The sequence below is a fragment of the Pongo abelii genome, chromosome X (assembly GCF_028885655.2).
Source record: "Pongo abelii isolate AG06213 chromosome X, NHGRI_mPonAbe1-v2.0_pri, whole genome shotgun sequence".
In the NCBI taxonomy this organism is placed as follows: domain Eukaryota; kingdom Metazoa; phylum Chordata; class Mammalia; order Primates; family Hominidae; genus Pongo; species Pongo abelii.
The window spans coordinates 45,318,961-45,334,092 of NC_072008.2; the positions used below are offsets into that span (position 1 = coordinate 45,318,961).

Here is a 15,132-nt window from a genome sequence, read left to right on the forward strand (position 1 = left end):
GAAATTCTGTGTTGGTGCTGTGTAAACAGCTCTCAGAGCAAACCAACTTGGTTTTCAAAACTTTGACCCTGCCGCATATCTTCGTGACCTTGAGTAAGATTTCTGACTCTTGATTTTCTCTGTCTGAAGAACTAGAATAATTATACCCACCCACATGATTGATATAAAGATGAATATATGTGTGTGTTTGTTTTTATATGTGTGTAGTTTTATATCACTAGTTTTGGGGAAACAGGTGGTGTTTGGTTGCATGGAAAAGTTCTTTAGTGGTGATTTCTGTGATTTTGGTGCATCCATCACCTGAGCAGTGTATACTGTACCCAGTGTGTAGTCTTTTATCCCTCACCCCCTTGCCCCTCTTCCCCCTGAGTCCCCAAAGTCCATTATCTCATTCTTACGCCTTTGCATCCTCATAGTTTAGCTCCCACTTCTAAGTGAGAACGTGTGATGTTTGGTTTTCCATTCCTGAGTTACTTCACTTAGAATAGTGGTCTCCAACTCCATTCAGGTTGCTGCGAATGCCATTATTTCCTTCCTTTTTGGCTAAGTAGTATTCCGTGATGTATATACCACATTTTCTTTATCCACTCATTGGTTAATGGGCATTTAGGCTGGTTCCATATTTTTGCAATTGCAAATTGTGCTGCTATAAACATGTGTGTGCAAGTGTCTTCTTTATGTAATGACTTCTTTTCCTCTGGATAGATATCCAGTAGTGGGATTGCTGGGTCAAATGGTAGTTCTGCTTTTAGTTCTTTAAGGAACCGCCACACTGTTTTCCATAGTGGTTGTACTAGTTTACATTCCCACCAGCAGTGTAAAAAAGTGTTCCCTTTTCACCACATCCATGCCAACATCTGTTATTTTTTTATTTTTAAATCATGGCCATTCTTGCAGGAGTAAGGTGGTATCGCATTGTGGTTTTGATTTGCATTTCCCTGATCATTAGGGCTGTTGAGCATTTTTTCCCTATGTTTGTTGGCCATTTGTATATCTTCTTTTGAGAATTTTCAATTCATGTCCTTTGCCCACTTTTTGATGGGATTATTTGTTTTTTTTTTCTTACTGATTTGTTTGAGTTCCTTGTAGATTCTGGATATTAGTCCTTTGTTGGATGCCTAGTTTGCGAACATTTTCTCCCACTCTATTGGTTATCTGATTACTCTGCTGATTATTTCTTTTGCTGTGCAGAAGCTCTTTAGTTTAATTAGGTCCCATCTACCTATCTTTTTTTTTGTTGTGTTTGCTTTTGGATTCTTGGTCATGAACTCTTTGCCTAATGTCTAGAAGAGTTTTTCTGATGTTATCTTCTAGAATTTATATCTTACAAATAAATAGTTTCAGCCCTTTGTTGTATTTGCTTTTGGATTCTTGGCCATGAACTCTTTGCCTAATGTCTAGAAGAGTTTTTCTGATGTTATCTTCTAGAATTTATATCTTACAAATAAATAGTTTCAGCCCTTCTTTAGTCTCAGTTATCTATCATGTAAAACAACCAGAATTGGGGGCCAGCATAGATACTGTTGGAGAAATAAATGTTCCTGTCTTAGAACTTAATCCTTGTATTTTTGTCCCTCTGCCCATCCTCAGAAATGTGAAGCTAATGCTCAGCAAACTTTATAATCATATGGCGTTATTTTTACATTAAATTGACCAATAAAGATTTTATGTGTTTAGTGAGCAGTGGAGATACCAATTCTTAATTTGTGAACTAGTTTAATATTATCTGAACCAGAGTCCATTTCAGGGTGACAGGTATTTTGTTGTTTTTCTTCTCTGCTTTAGCTAATATCCCCCAAGGTGGGTTTGGTTGCCTAGTTAATGCCATACAGCTAATTCAGGATTTTTTTTTTTTTTTTTTTGAGACGGAGTCTCACTCTGTTGCCCAGGCTGGAATACTGTGGTGTGATCTCGGCTCACTGCAACCTCCGCCTCCCACTTTCAAGCAATTCTCCTGTCTCAGCCTCCCGAGTAGCTGGGACTACCAGCATGCACCACCACACCTGGCTAATTTTTGTATTTTTAGTAGAGACGGGGTTTCACCATATTGGTCAGGCAGGTCTTGAACTTCTGACCTCAGGTGATCCACCTGCCTCAGCCTCCCAAAGTGCTGGGATTACAGGTACAAGCCGCCATGCCCAGCCTAATTCAGGACTTTTATTTCATTATCGTTTAGTGATATTAATGACAGTTACTTATTTTCAGTATATATTTGAAGCAGTGTGCTACCATTACTTCAACAAAAGGATATTACTGTTGACAAATAGTTTTATATAATGCCCCTAATTTTCACATCCTGGCAGACTATTAAAATTATTTCCTTCATGTGAAGAATAAGATACAATGACACCCTTATTCTTCAGTCAGTTAATGCCTGTACATCTATTTAGTGAAGCTTATATAGGAATTTTCCCTAATGTTTACATATTTAAATATTCCTAAAATATGTCAGCTTAGAACTCTTTTGGGATTTTAAAGGTAGGTAACTAAAAAGGGTGCCTTTTTTATGGAAGCCTGTAGATCATTGGCTGAGGTGCCAATTTAAGTCCCGTTTTATAATTTGGTATTTGAATATGGTAAGTGCTGATTGAAGGGGTTAATGTGAAAGGGATAGGAAGATGAGAATTATGGAAACAGTAAATGTTTCAAAGGAAATGGGTTGAACTCAAATGAGACTTGTGTGTTAGCTTGCCATTTTACTGGGTGTTGGTGTTTCTTGAATGGGTAGATAAATAAAATGGAAGAGGCTATAAAATGAGAAAATGCCTACTTATAGAACAGGCTGGAAAATTTGAAGAAAAGAAAAAAAGCTGGTTTTATTCATCATCACTTAACAATTTTTTTCTATACAAACTGACACTGCAGTTGTTTTTTCCAGATGGCTCTGTTCACCAATTCATTCAGTATACTTGCCATCTTATTATACTCGACACGAAACTTCTGAGTGAAGTAGCAGTTCCACTGTCTTTGTACCATACTCTTCTTTAGGAACTACTTCATTTCCAGGTGTCTCATTTGATCTTCTACCCTGTATAAACTCAGGAATTTTATTGTAATATTTTTGATGCCAAGATATTTAGGCAGAAGGAATACATGAAGACATGATCATGTATATGTACCTCCTTTTAGAAACCACTTTTGAAATCTGAAATGCCTCCTGTCTTTTATTATTTTATTCTTGTAGAATGCACAGATCATTTGTTTCATATAATTAAAATATTGTGGGCCAGGCGCAGTGGCTCACGCCTGTAATCCCAGCACTTTGGGAGGCCAAGCGGGTGGGTCCTCTGAGGTTAGGAGTTCGTGAACAGCCTGGCCAATATGGAGAAATCCCGTCTCTACTAAAAAAAAAAAAAAATTTAGCTGGGCGTGGTGGTGCGCCTGTAGTCCCAGCTATTCAGGAGGCTGAGACAGGAGAACTGCTTGAACCTGGGAAATGGAGATTGCAGTGAGCTGAGATCGCACCATTGCACTCCAGCCTGGGCAACAATAGCAAAACTCAGTCTCAAAAAAACAAAAAAAGATACTGTGAACTTTCTGTATTTACAAAAAAAGATACTGTGAACTTTCTGTATTTTAGAAATACTTGCTGAGTTTGAATGCTAGCTATTAAATTAATTTTATCCATGCCTTATGTTTCTAGAATATTTGTAATGTTTCTTTATTGACATTTTAATAGTATATTTTTGTTAGTTCAGTAGTCTGAAGATAATGAAAGTTTAGGGCTGGGCACCATGGCTCATGCCTGTAAACCCAGCACCCAGCACTTTGGGAGGCTGAGGCGGATGGATCACCTGAGGTCAGAAGTTCGAGAGCATCTTGGGCAACATAGTGAGAGAGAGAGAGAGAGACACACACACACACACACACACACACACACACACACACACACACACACACACACACACACACACACACACACACACACACACACACACACACACACACACACACACACACACACACACAGAGAGAGAGACACACACACACACACACACGTGAGAGAGAGAGAGAGAGACACACACACACACACACACACACACACACACACACGTTTGTTAGTTCAGTAACCTGAAGATAATGAAAGTTTAGGGCTGGTCTCGGTAGCTTATGCCTGTAATCCCAGCACTTTGGGAAGCTGAGGCGGGTGGATCACCTGACGTTAGAAGTTCGAGAGCACCCTGGGCAACATAGTGAGACACACATACACACACACACACCCGCCCGTCTCTTAAAGAAAAAGTTATTATTTCTCCATACTTGCTCTGCCCTATTTCCTTTATGATGCTCAATAGCTCTCACCTCTTTCAACTGGCATTTTGAAAATTTTAATCTTGAGTGGTTTGATTTGAGAGAAAGAATGGAGGAAGGCATCTCACTCATATGACTCAGTTTTCTTAGGGGATTAGAAAAGTTCTATCCCCTCGCCACCCCCAACAGCTTGGAATAGTTGGTGGTAGTTATAAAACTATAAGATTTGGTGTTTATCCTGAGATTTGGCTTAGAACATGGGACCGGGAAGGGAAAGAAATTCTTCAAGAAAGGATCTACAGAGTATTGGCATATCATGGAAGCTGCATTTGTAGACTCTTCATAGGAATTGGTTGGGATGTAAAAATGGTGAGGCCTAATCGCTGTTTTTTGGTACTTTTTTTTTTTTTTTTTGAGACGGAGTTTCACTCTTGTTGCCCAGGCTAGAGTGCAATGGCGCGATCTCGGCTCACTGCAAACTCTGCCTCCCGAGTAGCTGATTCTCCTGTCTCAGCCTCCCGAGTAGCTGGGATTACAGGTGCATGCCACCACGCCCGGCTAATTTTTGTATTTTTAGTAGAGATGGGGTTTCATCATCTTGGTCAGGCTGCTCTCAAACTCCTGATCTCAGGCGATCCACCTGCCTTGGCCTCCCAAAGTGCTGGTTGGCCCCCCAAAGTGCTGGGATTACAGGCGTGAGCCACCACACCCGGCCTGTACTTTTTATTTAATGGATTTCCTCGTGCAGTAACAGCAACACCACACAGCAACAGCAAACTAAGTTTGGGGCCAGATCCACAAATTAACGTCATTTTTCATTGCTACCATATTTAACATTTAAAATGCTTCACTGAGGCAGTTCTTAATACATATTATTTTTGGATAAACCACCAGGCAGATACCAAAAAATATTAGCACACTATTCTGATCATCTTAAGAAAAGAAGAACATTCTTTTTTAGTATTGGTTACACTGTGTATTTCTTCCTTCAGTATAACTGTTGGTTCTTTATACATAAAATTCATATAGTCAGATTTTGCTTGGCTTTTTATGGTTAGCAGTAGATTGGATTATGATTGAGGAAACTGCAAGCCAGTTTATTTTCTTTGATTTAAATCTTCCTTTTCCTTTCAGTCATTGACAGTAGAACTCAGTTTCACCTGAGTGTAACATCACTGTTCCTTTTGGTAGAGGATGGTCATTGCTGTTTATTTTGTTTTCTACTTCTTCTCACTTGTAGAAAAAAATCATCCTTTCCCTGTTCTTTTCTCTTTGTACTACTCATCAGCTTGTACTTTACCAATTTCCTAGATAATAGTTTCTGATATGAGGCAACCTCCTAATTTATTTATCTGGCCACTTAATAATGCCTTCTCTATTTCACTCTGCCTGCCCAACTTTGGTTTTCTGTTTGATATTATTTCTGCCCTGAGTTCTATAACGTGCCTTCAAGTGTGAATTAGTAAAAGTGGCCGAAATACTTCAATACCTGCAAAATGGATGTTTGAAAAGTACATGGCTGCCCATATATGTGCAGTAACACCATTCTTTCTCTTTGAAACTGAGGAGTTAGGGTGATTCCAGGTTCCCTGTGTTACAGTTTTCTCTCTTCTAGTATATTTTAACTACAGAAGTCATTTCTAAAGTGATTTCTGGTGCTAACTTATAACAACTTAAGGGCGTTATAGATATTTGGTCTTCAAAGGCAGCTTTATGAAGCAGTCACTGTATTGTCACATTTAAAAAAAGGTTGTTTGGCTGGGCGCAGTGGCTCATGCCTGTAATCCCAGCACTTTGGGAGGCTGAGGCGGGTGGATCGCCTGAGGTCAGGAGTTTGAGACTTGCTTGGCCAACATGATGAAACCCCATCTCTACTAAAAATACAAAAAATAAGCCGGCATGGTGGCGGGTGTCTGTAATCCCAGCTACTCGGGAGGCTGAGGCAGGAGAATCGCTTGACCTGGGAGGCGGAGGTTGAAGTGAGCAGAGATCGAGCCACTGCCCTCAGCCTGGGCAACAGGAGCGAAACCCCATCTAATACATAAATACATACATAGATACATACATACATACATAGATACATACATACGTACAAAATTTAGTCGAGGGTGCTGGCGTGTGCCAGTAATCCCAGCTACTCCAGAGGCGGAGGCACAAGAATCGCTTGAACTGAGGAGGTGGAGGTTGCAGTGAGCCAAGATTGCACCACTGCACTCCAGCCTGGGTGACAGAGTGAGATTGTCTCAAAAAAAAAAAAAAAAAAAAAAAAAAAGTTATGTTTTAAAAGCATATTCTACAGTGCAAATTTTTGCAGTATCCCTTTATAAAATATCATGTTCACCTTGTATTAGTTATTTGTGTACATATCAGTCTCAAATATGAGTACAAATTGCTCACTAGATAGAAATACCTTGGAAATTAAGTTGGCTCATATTCTGATCATTTTGTGTACGTAGGTTAGATGCAAACTAGGACCAGTTTTTAAAAATTTCTAGTCAGTTGCATACCTATACTTTTGTAAAGTATGATAGAAATGAAGAGTTGGAAGACTAGGTAGGATACAGCTACAGGAAGAAAGATGAGCAAGAGCTGTAAGATAAATGGTTGCTCATAGGATGGATGGGGGCAAGGTAATGAATGTATCCTAGAGATCTTAAAGAGATTTATTAACTGACTTGATGTGGGAAGAGATTCCCCATTTACGGGCTCAGACCACTTTACTATGTTAAATAAAGTAGGGGATAAAGAAAGTAGCAGCTGGTTTTGGGTTTAGGAGGTGAAAAGGCTCTGAATGGCGATAAGTCATTTGGGAGTAAATTTATTTGGAGGTACCTGAGGGATATCAGATATTCATGCACACAGATATAAATCTGGAGCCAAAAAGAAGAGCTAGAACTAAGATTTTGAACATCTTCACTATACAGTGCGTTTTGTCCCCCACCCCCACCCCCCCTTTTTTTTTGTTAAAGAAATTTTTAGAAAAGACCGGCTGGTAAACTTCAAAAAAGAAGCCTCTTTTTTGAGCGAAGATTGTCAGGATTTGTTAGCTATTAGCAAGTCATTGGTATGCAGTAGATTCCCTCCTGGAAACAGTTGTAATAACCTTGTATTACAAAGAGTATCAGAACTGAGTTTTGAGGGCTTTGGGAGAACCTCAGTCAGATCATCTTGACCAGGAACATGGCTCACAAGCCCTACCAAAACTTAGCCGTTTTCAGTTCTGTATCTTATTTTAGAGACCACATTTTTAAAGTACCATGACGTCCTAGGGCATTTCCCTATTCTTACCCATAGACTGTTCGTTTTAGGAATCAAGTTTGTTGGTTTTAAATTATACTTTTATTTTATTTTTTAATATTAATTTTATTTTTTTTGAGACAAAATCTCACTCTGTCGCCCATGCTGGAGTGCAGTGGGGCGATCTTGGGTCACTGCAACCTTCGCTTCCTGGGTTCAAGCTATTCTCATGCCTCAGCCACCTGAGGCGTGTGCCACCACACCCTGCTAATTTTTGTATTTTTAGAGGAGACTGGGTTTTGCCATGTTGGCCTGGCTTGTCTCAAACTTTTGGCCTCAAGTGATCTGCCCGCCTTGGCCTCCCGAAGTGCTGAGATTATAGGTGTGAGCCACCATGCCCCGCCCTAAATTCATAATTTTAGAAACGTGGCAGTCTGTAACAATGAATAAGAAAAAAAAAGATTTATCTTTGACATGCAGTAGTACCTGGCACACCTTTCCTTTTCTCACTTAAATGGTCATTATAACCCTGTTTTATAAGGCTCTGTAAAAAATAACTTCAGTGGTTTCCTCAGCCTGAAGTAACTCTTTTCTTACTTTCCTCATCTATATCTTTTTGGATTCTATTATGGAGTTGTCTTTCCTGTGTATTCTCAGAGCAGGTTAAAATTTTAAAAATCCTATTAAGGCATTAATTTCAGTGAACATTGTATTCTGTAGATGTATAGTCATAGAAGCGTGCCTGGCATAGATAAAAGCTGGTTGCCAGAGTGTCAGTCCTAAAATGCCATGTGTCTACCTTAATTGGATATAGACAGCAGTATCAACTATACATACCTTGTTTATATAGTCTGAAATAAAGGTTTCTGGGGCAAGCACATAATTTAAAAACTTCAAAATAGATTAGTGTGGTTTAACTCTGTATATTAGAATAGCTTGCATAAGTTTTTTTCTGGTTTGCAGGTTGTTGCCTACAACCCACTGAATCAGAACATTCTAGATTGGTACTGGAATCTAGACATTGCTCCAAATTAATAACTTATAACTAAATACATCATTTGTCAATTGCAAAAAGTTATCCCATTGCTTGTTTTCGGGATTGGGAATATAGTTGAAGGGTTCTACAAGTAAAAAGATTCATGAGATAATCAGACTATATACAGCTAGAAATAAAACAATTTAAAGGGAAATAAAGTCTTGAAACTCAAGTTTTTTTTTCTCCCCCCTCCCCATAGAAATCAAGTTCCATTGGCTGTATTAGGCAAAATACTATAACATTATTTTGAAATATTGAACACGTTGAAGGCTTTTAAAACAAAAGGTGACTTTGGAGATAAAGATATCAACAGAAATGGTAATGAATCAACCTTGTGTTAAATTGGGCCAGAAGTGCTCCATAAAAAGAAAATCTGTATAACATTAAAAAAAAAGTCATAAGTAAATCTTCTTGCTTGGAAACTAATTTTCTGTAGACTGCTTTCCGCCTTCAGGTTTGTATATAGTCTTTGAACTGCAGAGGCCTCTTCTGCATAATAATTATTTCACACAGCAGTAGCCAGTTTCAGCACTGCAGTATTTCAGTGTGAGGCACAGATGTTTCCTAGCTGCCTCTGTTGGTTGCAGGGAAGGGTGCTGGATATTTTACCATGGTATTTTCAGGTTTGTGGGCTGGTTATCATAATTGATAGTCCTTTCTACTGGTGTATATGTTAATAGGTACATCTATTTTGCATCTGGTTTAGGTCCTGGAAATGAGGCTTTGTGGTCATGTTATCCCTACCCCGGTTCTTCATCTCTCTTGAGAGTGCTGAACGGCATATCAGTGTTTTTCTTTATGTGGAACGGTGTTGTTAGTTTCTTATAAACACTTAGTAATTATTCTGTAAGTTCTTTCATTGTCATGGTGGATGTTTTTGAATGTGTATTCATTTGTGTTTTGTTTTTGTTTTTGTTTTTTTGAAACGGATTCTCGTTTTTTCCCCGACAGGCGCCCGCCACCATGCCGGCTAATTTTTGTATTTTTAGTAGAGACGGGGTTTCACGATGTTGGCCAGGCTGGTCTCGAACTCCTAACCTTAGGTGATCTGCCCGCCTCGGCCTCCCAAAGTACTGGGATTATAGGCGTGAGCTACTGTACCCGACCAATGTGTATTCCTTTGCTGAGTAATTTTCCTATGTCTTCACTGTTTGGAAATGTTTGGTATTTCATAGTGTTGTGTGTTTGAAATGGTGCATCAGTAACTTGATTGCTGCTTTAAAGATTGTTTAATAATTACACAAAACATGGTCAAGAAATACTCCTGCCAGGTTTCATTGCAGAATCTTAAATTACTGATAGATGAAATGTAGGCTAGGCTATTTGAATTCTACATCTCTATACTTCCTTGTGGGGTTTCAGTGAAATAGTAAAACTAAAATATTGCCATATTGAAGGCCGTTTCTTCTCATTTCAGTTTGTACCCTTTGATGGCTCAGGAATGGTGGTCTGTGTTCTTCTATCTAAATATTTATGCTTACAGGACAAATTAGACTTAGAAATGTAGTACAGTCTGAATGTGTGACTACTCTTCTGCTCTTTTTGTCTAGAGGAAAGCAATTGATTATAAAGCATGCTTTGCTTTCATAGTACTCAAACGTTTTAAAATAGTCTGTTTTCTATTGCTGTGGTAGCACACTAAAGGGATGTTTGAAGACACAGTCTGCTTAGTAGGCCAAGGGGAAATAAAAGCAATTTTCAAAGTGTTCAAATGTTAGATTTTTTTCATTCAGTCAACTATGGCAAATGATTTTTCAGTTTTGTTTTGTTGACCATTGCATCCCTAGTGTCTGCATTGTCCTTAGGGCATTATAGGCTCTTGATAAATACTTGTTGGATAAATTAAACATTTAATATTTAAGGGTCACAGTCATTCTGTTAGTAATTTACCCATTCAGAAGATGTAATCAGCTTTAAGTTTTAAGAATATTACAAGTGTTGGTCAGCCTAATTATGCATGCACATCAGAGACTTTTATTTATTTATTTTTTTTGAGATGGAGTCTCTGTCGCCTAGGTTGGAGTGGAGTGGCACGCTCTTGGCTCACTGCAATCTCCGCCCCCCGGGTTCAAGGAATTCTCCCGTCTCAGCCTCCGGAGGAACTGGGACTACAGGCGCTCACCACCATGAACGGCTAATTTTTTATTTTTAGTAGAGATGGGGTTTCAGTATATTGGTCAGGCTGGTCTTGAACTCCTGACCTCAGGTGATCCACCCACCTCGACCTCCCCAAAGTGCTGGGATTACAGTCGTGAGCCACCGCACCTGGCCAAGAGACATTCTTGAGTGAATACATTAATAATAGCCAGTGTTCATACCAAATGATGTTTTCTAATTTTCCTCCCTTGTGACTTTTGGGTAGCCAACATCAGTAACTCTTTAGATTTTTGGATTGTGGATAGGAATGAATTTATTATGGTCATTTTTTTTAATGCTTTCCACTTTGTTAATTACTTTTAATGCTAAAAATTTGTGGAGGCTCAGAAAATTTGAATATATATTTGTAGGAATATTATTTAGAAGAGTTTAAAGAGATTTACTCATCTTTTTTAACTTAGAGTTTATACCAACTCTATTACTTGTTTATCTTAATTTATATACCTTGTTTAATGTTGATAAACTAGATATTAAATGTCACCCGGTGTTCTTGATGCTAATATGCATTCCTAAAAATTAGTGTTATGCATTGATGTTAACGTGCTTATATGATATTATTACAAGTGGATTCTATATTAGTGGTTTATTGTTGACTGGGAAATTATACAAATTCTATGCATATAATGTCACATTGTAAAAGGGCAGTTATATTTGGTAGGTGAACTTGGACACAGGCTATTTTAAAAGGCACTTAAGTACAGTGATTATTGAAAGATCAGTAAAGACAGAAAGTTTTACCCTCTATGACAATACTCATAGTGATTTTTTTGTTTCAGAAGTCCATGTCTCATTTTGAGATAAGCAGTGGTGTTCTGACAATACCATCAGACTTCTACTTGGATTTTTAAAAATAATGATATGTTCTCTAAATATTTAAACTGTTGTGTAACACTTCCTGTTTACTTGACTTAAAAATCTTCACCTTTTTCATATAAATAAAAATATACATAGGATGACTTGATAAAATTAATTCTTTTTCAAATTCTCCGTTCTCAGCTGTCTCAAGAAAATAACCCCACAGCATGTCAGTTGTGAGCAGTAAATGTTCAAGATATTTCTAGTTGGTAGGCTAGTGTATTTTATTTGCGTAGCATGTATTTATTATTATTTTAGACCTTACTTACCTGAAAAGTATCTTAAGATGCTTTTATGTGACTCTAAATTGAGTGCATTAATTTTCTCACTCTCGTCTTGCAGCATTTTCAGTTAGCTTTGGTTGACTGTAATCCCTGCACTTTGTCCAATGCTGAAAGTAAGTATTATTAAGTACTATAGTTTTCTACATGTATTCAGATCACTTCGTGGCAAATAACAATAATGTTAGTGATAAATTCTGTGCAATTTTTTCTTTTAGAATTGTTTAATGTAACTGTATTGGTTGCCATGGCTACTTACACAAATGGAACCTGCAAGACCAGATATTGTGAACAGCCTGTGTCTAAAATAGATAGGCCAGTGAAGTGAGTTGTTGAATTAAAAGTATCTTCACTAATAAACAAGATTGATTTTTTTCTGTTGTGTATTATATTGTAGATGACTTGGTAGGATTAAAAACAGGTTTTGCTGGTCTTTCAGGAAACATGAGTATATAAAGATTCTTATCTGATAGCTTACTGATTCCTACTGTGTGGGATAAAAATTATTGGTAATTATGAAGACATATTTGTGACTTTTATGATAGTTTTATATATCATTTAGAAAGTTTGAGTTGACATTTTTCAATTAATTAGAAAAGAATGCATTTACGAAGCATGTTCTAACAAAGTATTTTTTTCCAAACAATTATTTTCTGCTTCTATGTAGGTGTCTTTTCAAAAGCAGATTGGGTTGATTATATGTTTATCGATATGTATTTAGGTATATTTATTTAATATGCACTAAAGTATCCAGTAAAAAGGTTTAAGAATATTCTTTGACACTGAATTTCTTAAAAACCTTCTTACTTGAAAAATAAATTATTATTATTATTATTTTCTTTTTTTTGAGATGGAGTCTCACTCTGTTGCCCAGGCTGGAGTGCAGTGGCGCGATTTTGGCTCACTGCAAGCTCCGCCTACCGGGTTGACACCATTATCCTGCCTCAGCCTCCCAAGTAGCTGGGACTACAGGTGCCTGCCACACCACGCCCAGCTAATTTTTTGTATTTTTAGTAGACATGGGGTTTCACCGTGTTAGCCAGGATGGTCTCGATCTCCTGACCTCGTGATCCGCCCACCTCGGCCTCCCAAAGTTTTGGGATTACAGGCGTCAGCCACTGCGCCCAGCCGAAAAATGACATTTTTAATTGGTATAAGAAAAATCGAGCAACTAATGACAGTTTCAGTCATACAAAGGATTCTGGGTTTTAGAAAGTCAGTGTTTTGCTGTAAATTACTTTTTTGTTTTTGTTTTTTGTTTCATTTTGAGATGGGGTCTTTCTCTGCCACTTAGGCTGGAGTGCAGTGGTGTCAGAGTAGCTCAGCTGCAGCCTGGAACTCCTGCACCAAGCGATCTTCCTGCCTTAGCCTCCTGTAAATCACTTGAAAGAGTATAGAGAGATATTAGTGAAAAGTAGTCTTAGTCTTTAGAAATGCCCTAGGAAATTGTTGAATCAGCGAAAACTCTGTAGAATTTTCAATATAACATGGATTAAGAAATAGTATGGATTAAATCATCATTTAAGCCAGATGAATTATGTCATACTTTTACTAAAGGTAATTTCCTGTGAAAATCTAAAGGATTTTTACTTTTTTAAATGAAATTCAGGATCCAGTACTGATTAGGGTGTTTGTAGAATAAACGGTAGAAAAATAACAAATGCAGCAGTATTTTATAGTTTCTAATATAAGGTTAGATTTGAAAAAATTGACTCATTGGTTTAGTAATTTATAAAGTTTTAATTTATACCTTTTTCTTAATTATATATCCAGGTTATATAAACCATCTAGAATATATAGATGCTTAAAATTCTTTTCAAATTTGTTTATGAGAATAAGAAAACAACTGATTATCTTTTAATTCATTATGGTCTAGTACCTAAAAGGTAACTTTGGTAAGTCAGTTGAATGATAACTTTTATGGATGTCTCATAAATATCAAACTAAATATTTTGGTAAATCCTCATTTTATTCTACTCTGTTTAAATCTCAGTTGTAGATCATTACTCTTGAGAGAAAAATGTCTGCATAGGTAGGATGAGTGCCACATGGCATAAAACTGTTGAATTTGAAACAGTTTGAACCATCATGAGTGCTACAAGGTGGTTGGTCACTCAAACGGGAGAGCATATTTTCTATTTAGAGACTTTAGGCTATTACAGTTTAGTTGATTTGGATAGTTTACTTTAGACAGTCTACTTGATTACTTGATAGCTATAATAATGCCTGATGTCACAACAAATGTAGAGTACCTACTTCGAGCCAGTATTACTCTTTTCAACACCAGGCTACTTATTGTCTTTGTAAAACTTATTTTTCTTTGAATTTTTATGTCATCACTGATTTGTACTTTGGTTTTAATATTTTTTAATTAAATATTGATTTTACTCTTTTGACTTGGGATTCAGTTTTTAAATACTGTGTTTTGAAATGTGTAGATTATAAAGGTTTTCTCTCTTTGCTTAATGTTGCCATTTTGAACTTTGTAAAACATATATTCACTTGCTGTAGATTTAATGCTAATTTTAATAATTACATTGACAGAAATTTCATTTGATAATGACCAACAATGAATACATGTGGTTTCTTATCATGATTGTGTTCTTTAGTGTGTTTGTTTGTATATTCTATTTTAGTAAAAGCAAATAAAAGTTAACGTTTTTCTATTACTTAAATCTATATAGTGTAGACTGTGTTAATGTTTGATGTTTTGTTATTCTTACTTAATTTGCCCCAAATTCTGCTGTATTGTTACTGATTTTTTATTTTTCCTCATCCTTTGCAGTTCAATTTCACATTGCCCACTTATATGAAACCCAGGTAAGTATTTTAACTTATTCTGTTTAAAACAAAAGCCAACAAAAAGCATCACTCCTATCATGCTTTACTGAAATCAGAAGTGTACAGATAATTTAATGGAGTTCTGGGCGTTACTTCTTAGGTAAATTTTGTATTTTATACTCATTAAATGTGATCAAGATGCTGCTTAGTAAAACAGTTATTCCAAGGAGTGCTTGCTGTGTACAAATGAATTCCATTTAATATTTTCCTTTAAAGTTGATCCATTTGCGGCTGGGCGCGGTAGCTCACACCTGTAATCCCACTGGTTTGGGAGGCCAAGGCGGGTAGATCACTTGAGGCCAGGAGTTCAAGACCAGCCTGGCCAACATGACGAAAACCCATCTTTACTAAAAATACAAAAAATTAGCTGGGCGTGGTGGCAAGCACCTGTAATCCCAGCTACTCGGGAGGCTGAGGCACAAGAATTGCTTGAACCTGGGAGGTGGAGGTTGCAGTGAGCTGAGATCTCGCCAC

The 15,132-nt window shown here is 37.3% G+C and overlaps 1 protein-coding gene across 20 annotated transcripts in view; it reads left to right on the forward strand.

Annotated features, from left to right (window-relative positions):
* Positions 1 to 15,132, forward strand: part of KDM6A (lysine demethylase 6A) — a 234,574-nt gene that overhangs the window by 148,352 nt on the left and 71,090 nt on the right. For all 20 annotated transcript variants that reach the window (XM_024240505.3, XM_024240494.3, XM_024240503.3 and 17 more), the window contains 2 exons: positions 11,879 to 11,933; positions 14,603 to 14,637. In XM_024240505.3, the coding sequence (XP_024096273.1) occupies positions 11,879 to 11,933; positions 14,603 to 14,637 (90 nt within the window). The remainder of the gene's footprint in view (positions 1 to 11,878; positions 11,934 to 14,602; positions 14,638 to 15,132) is intronic.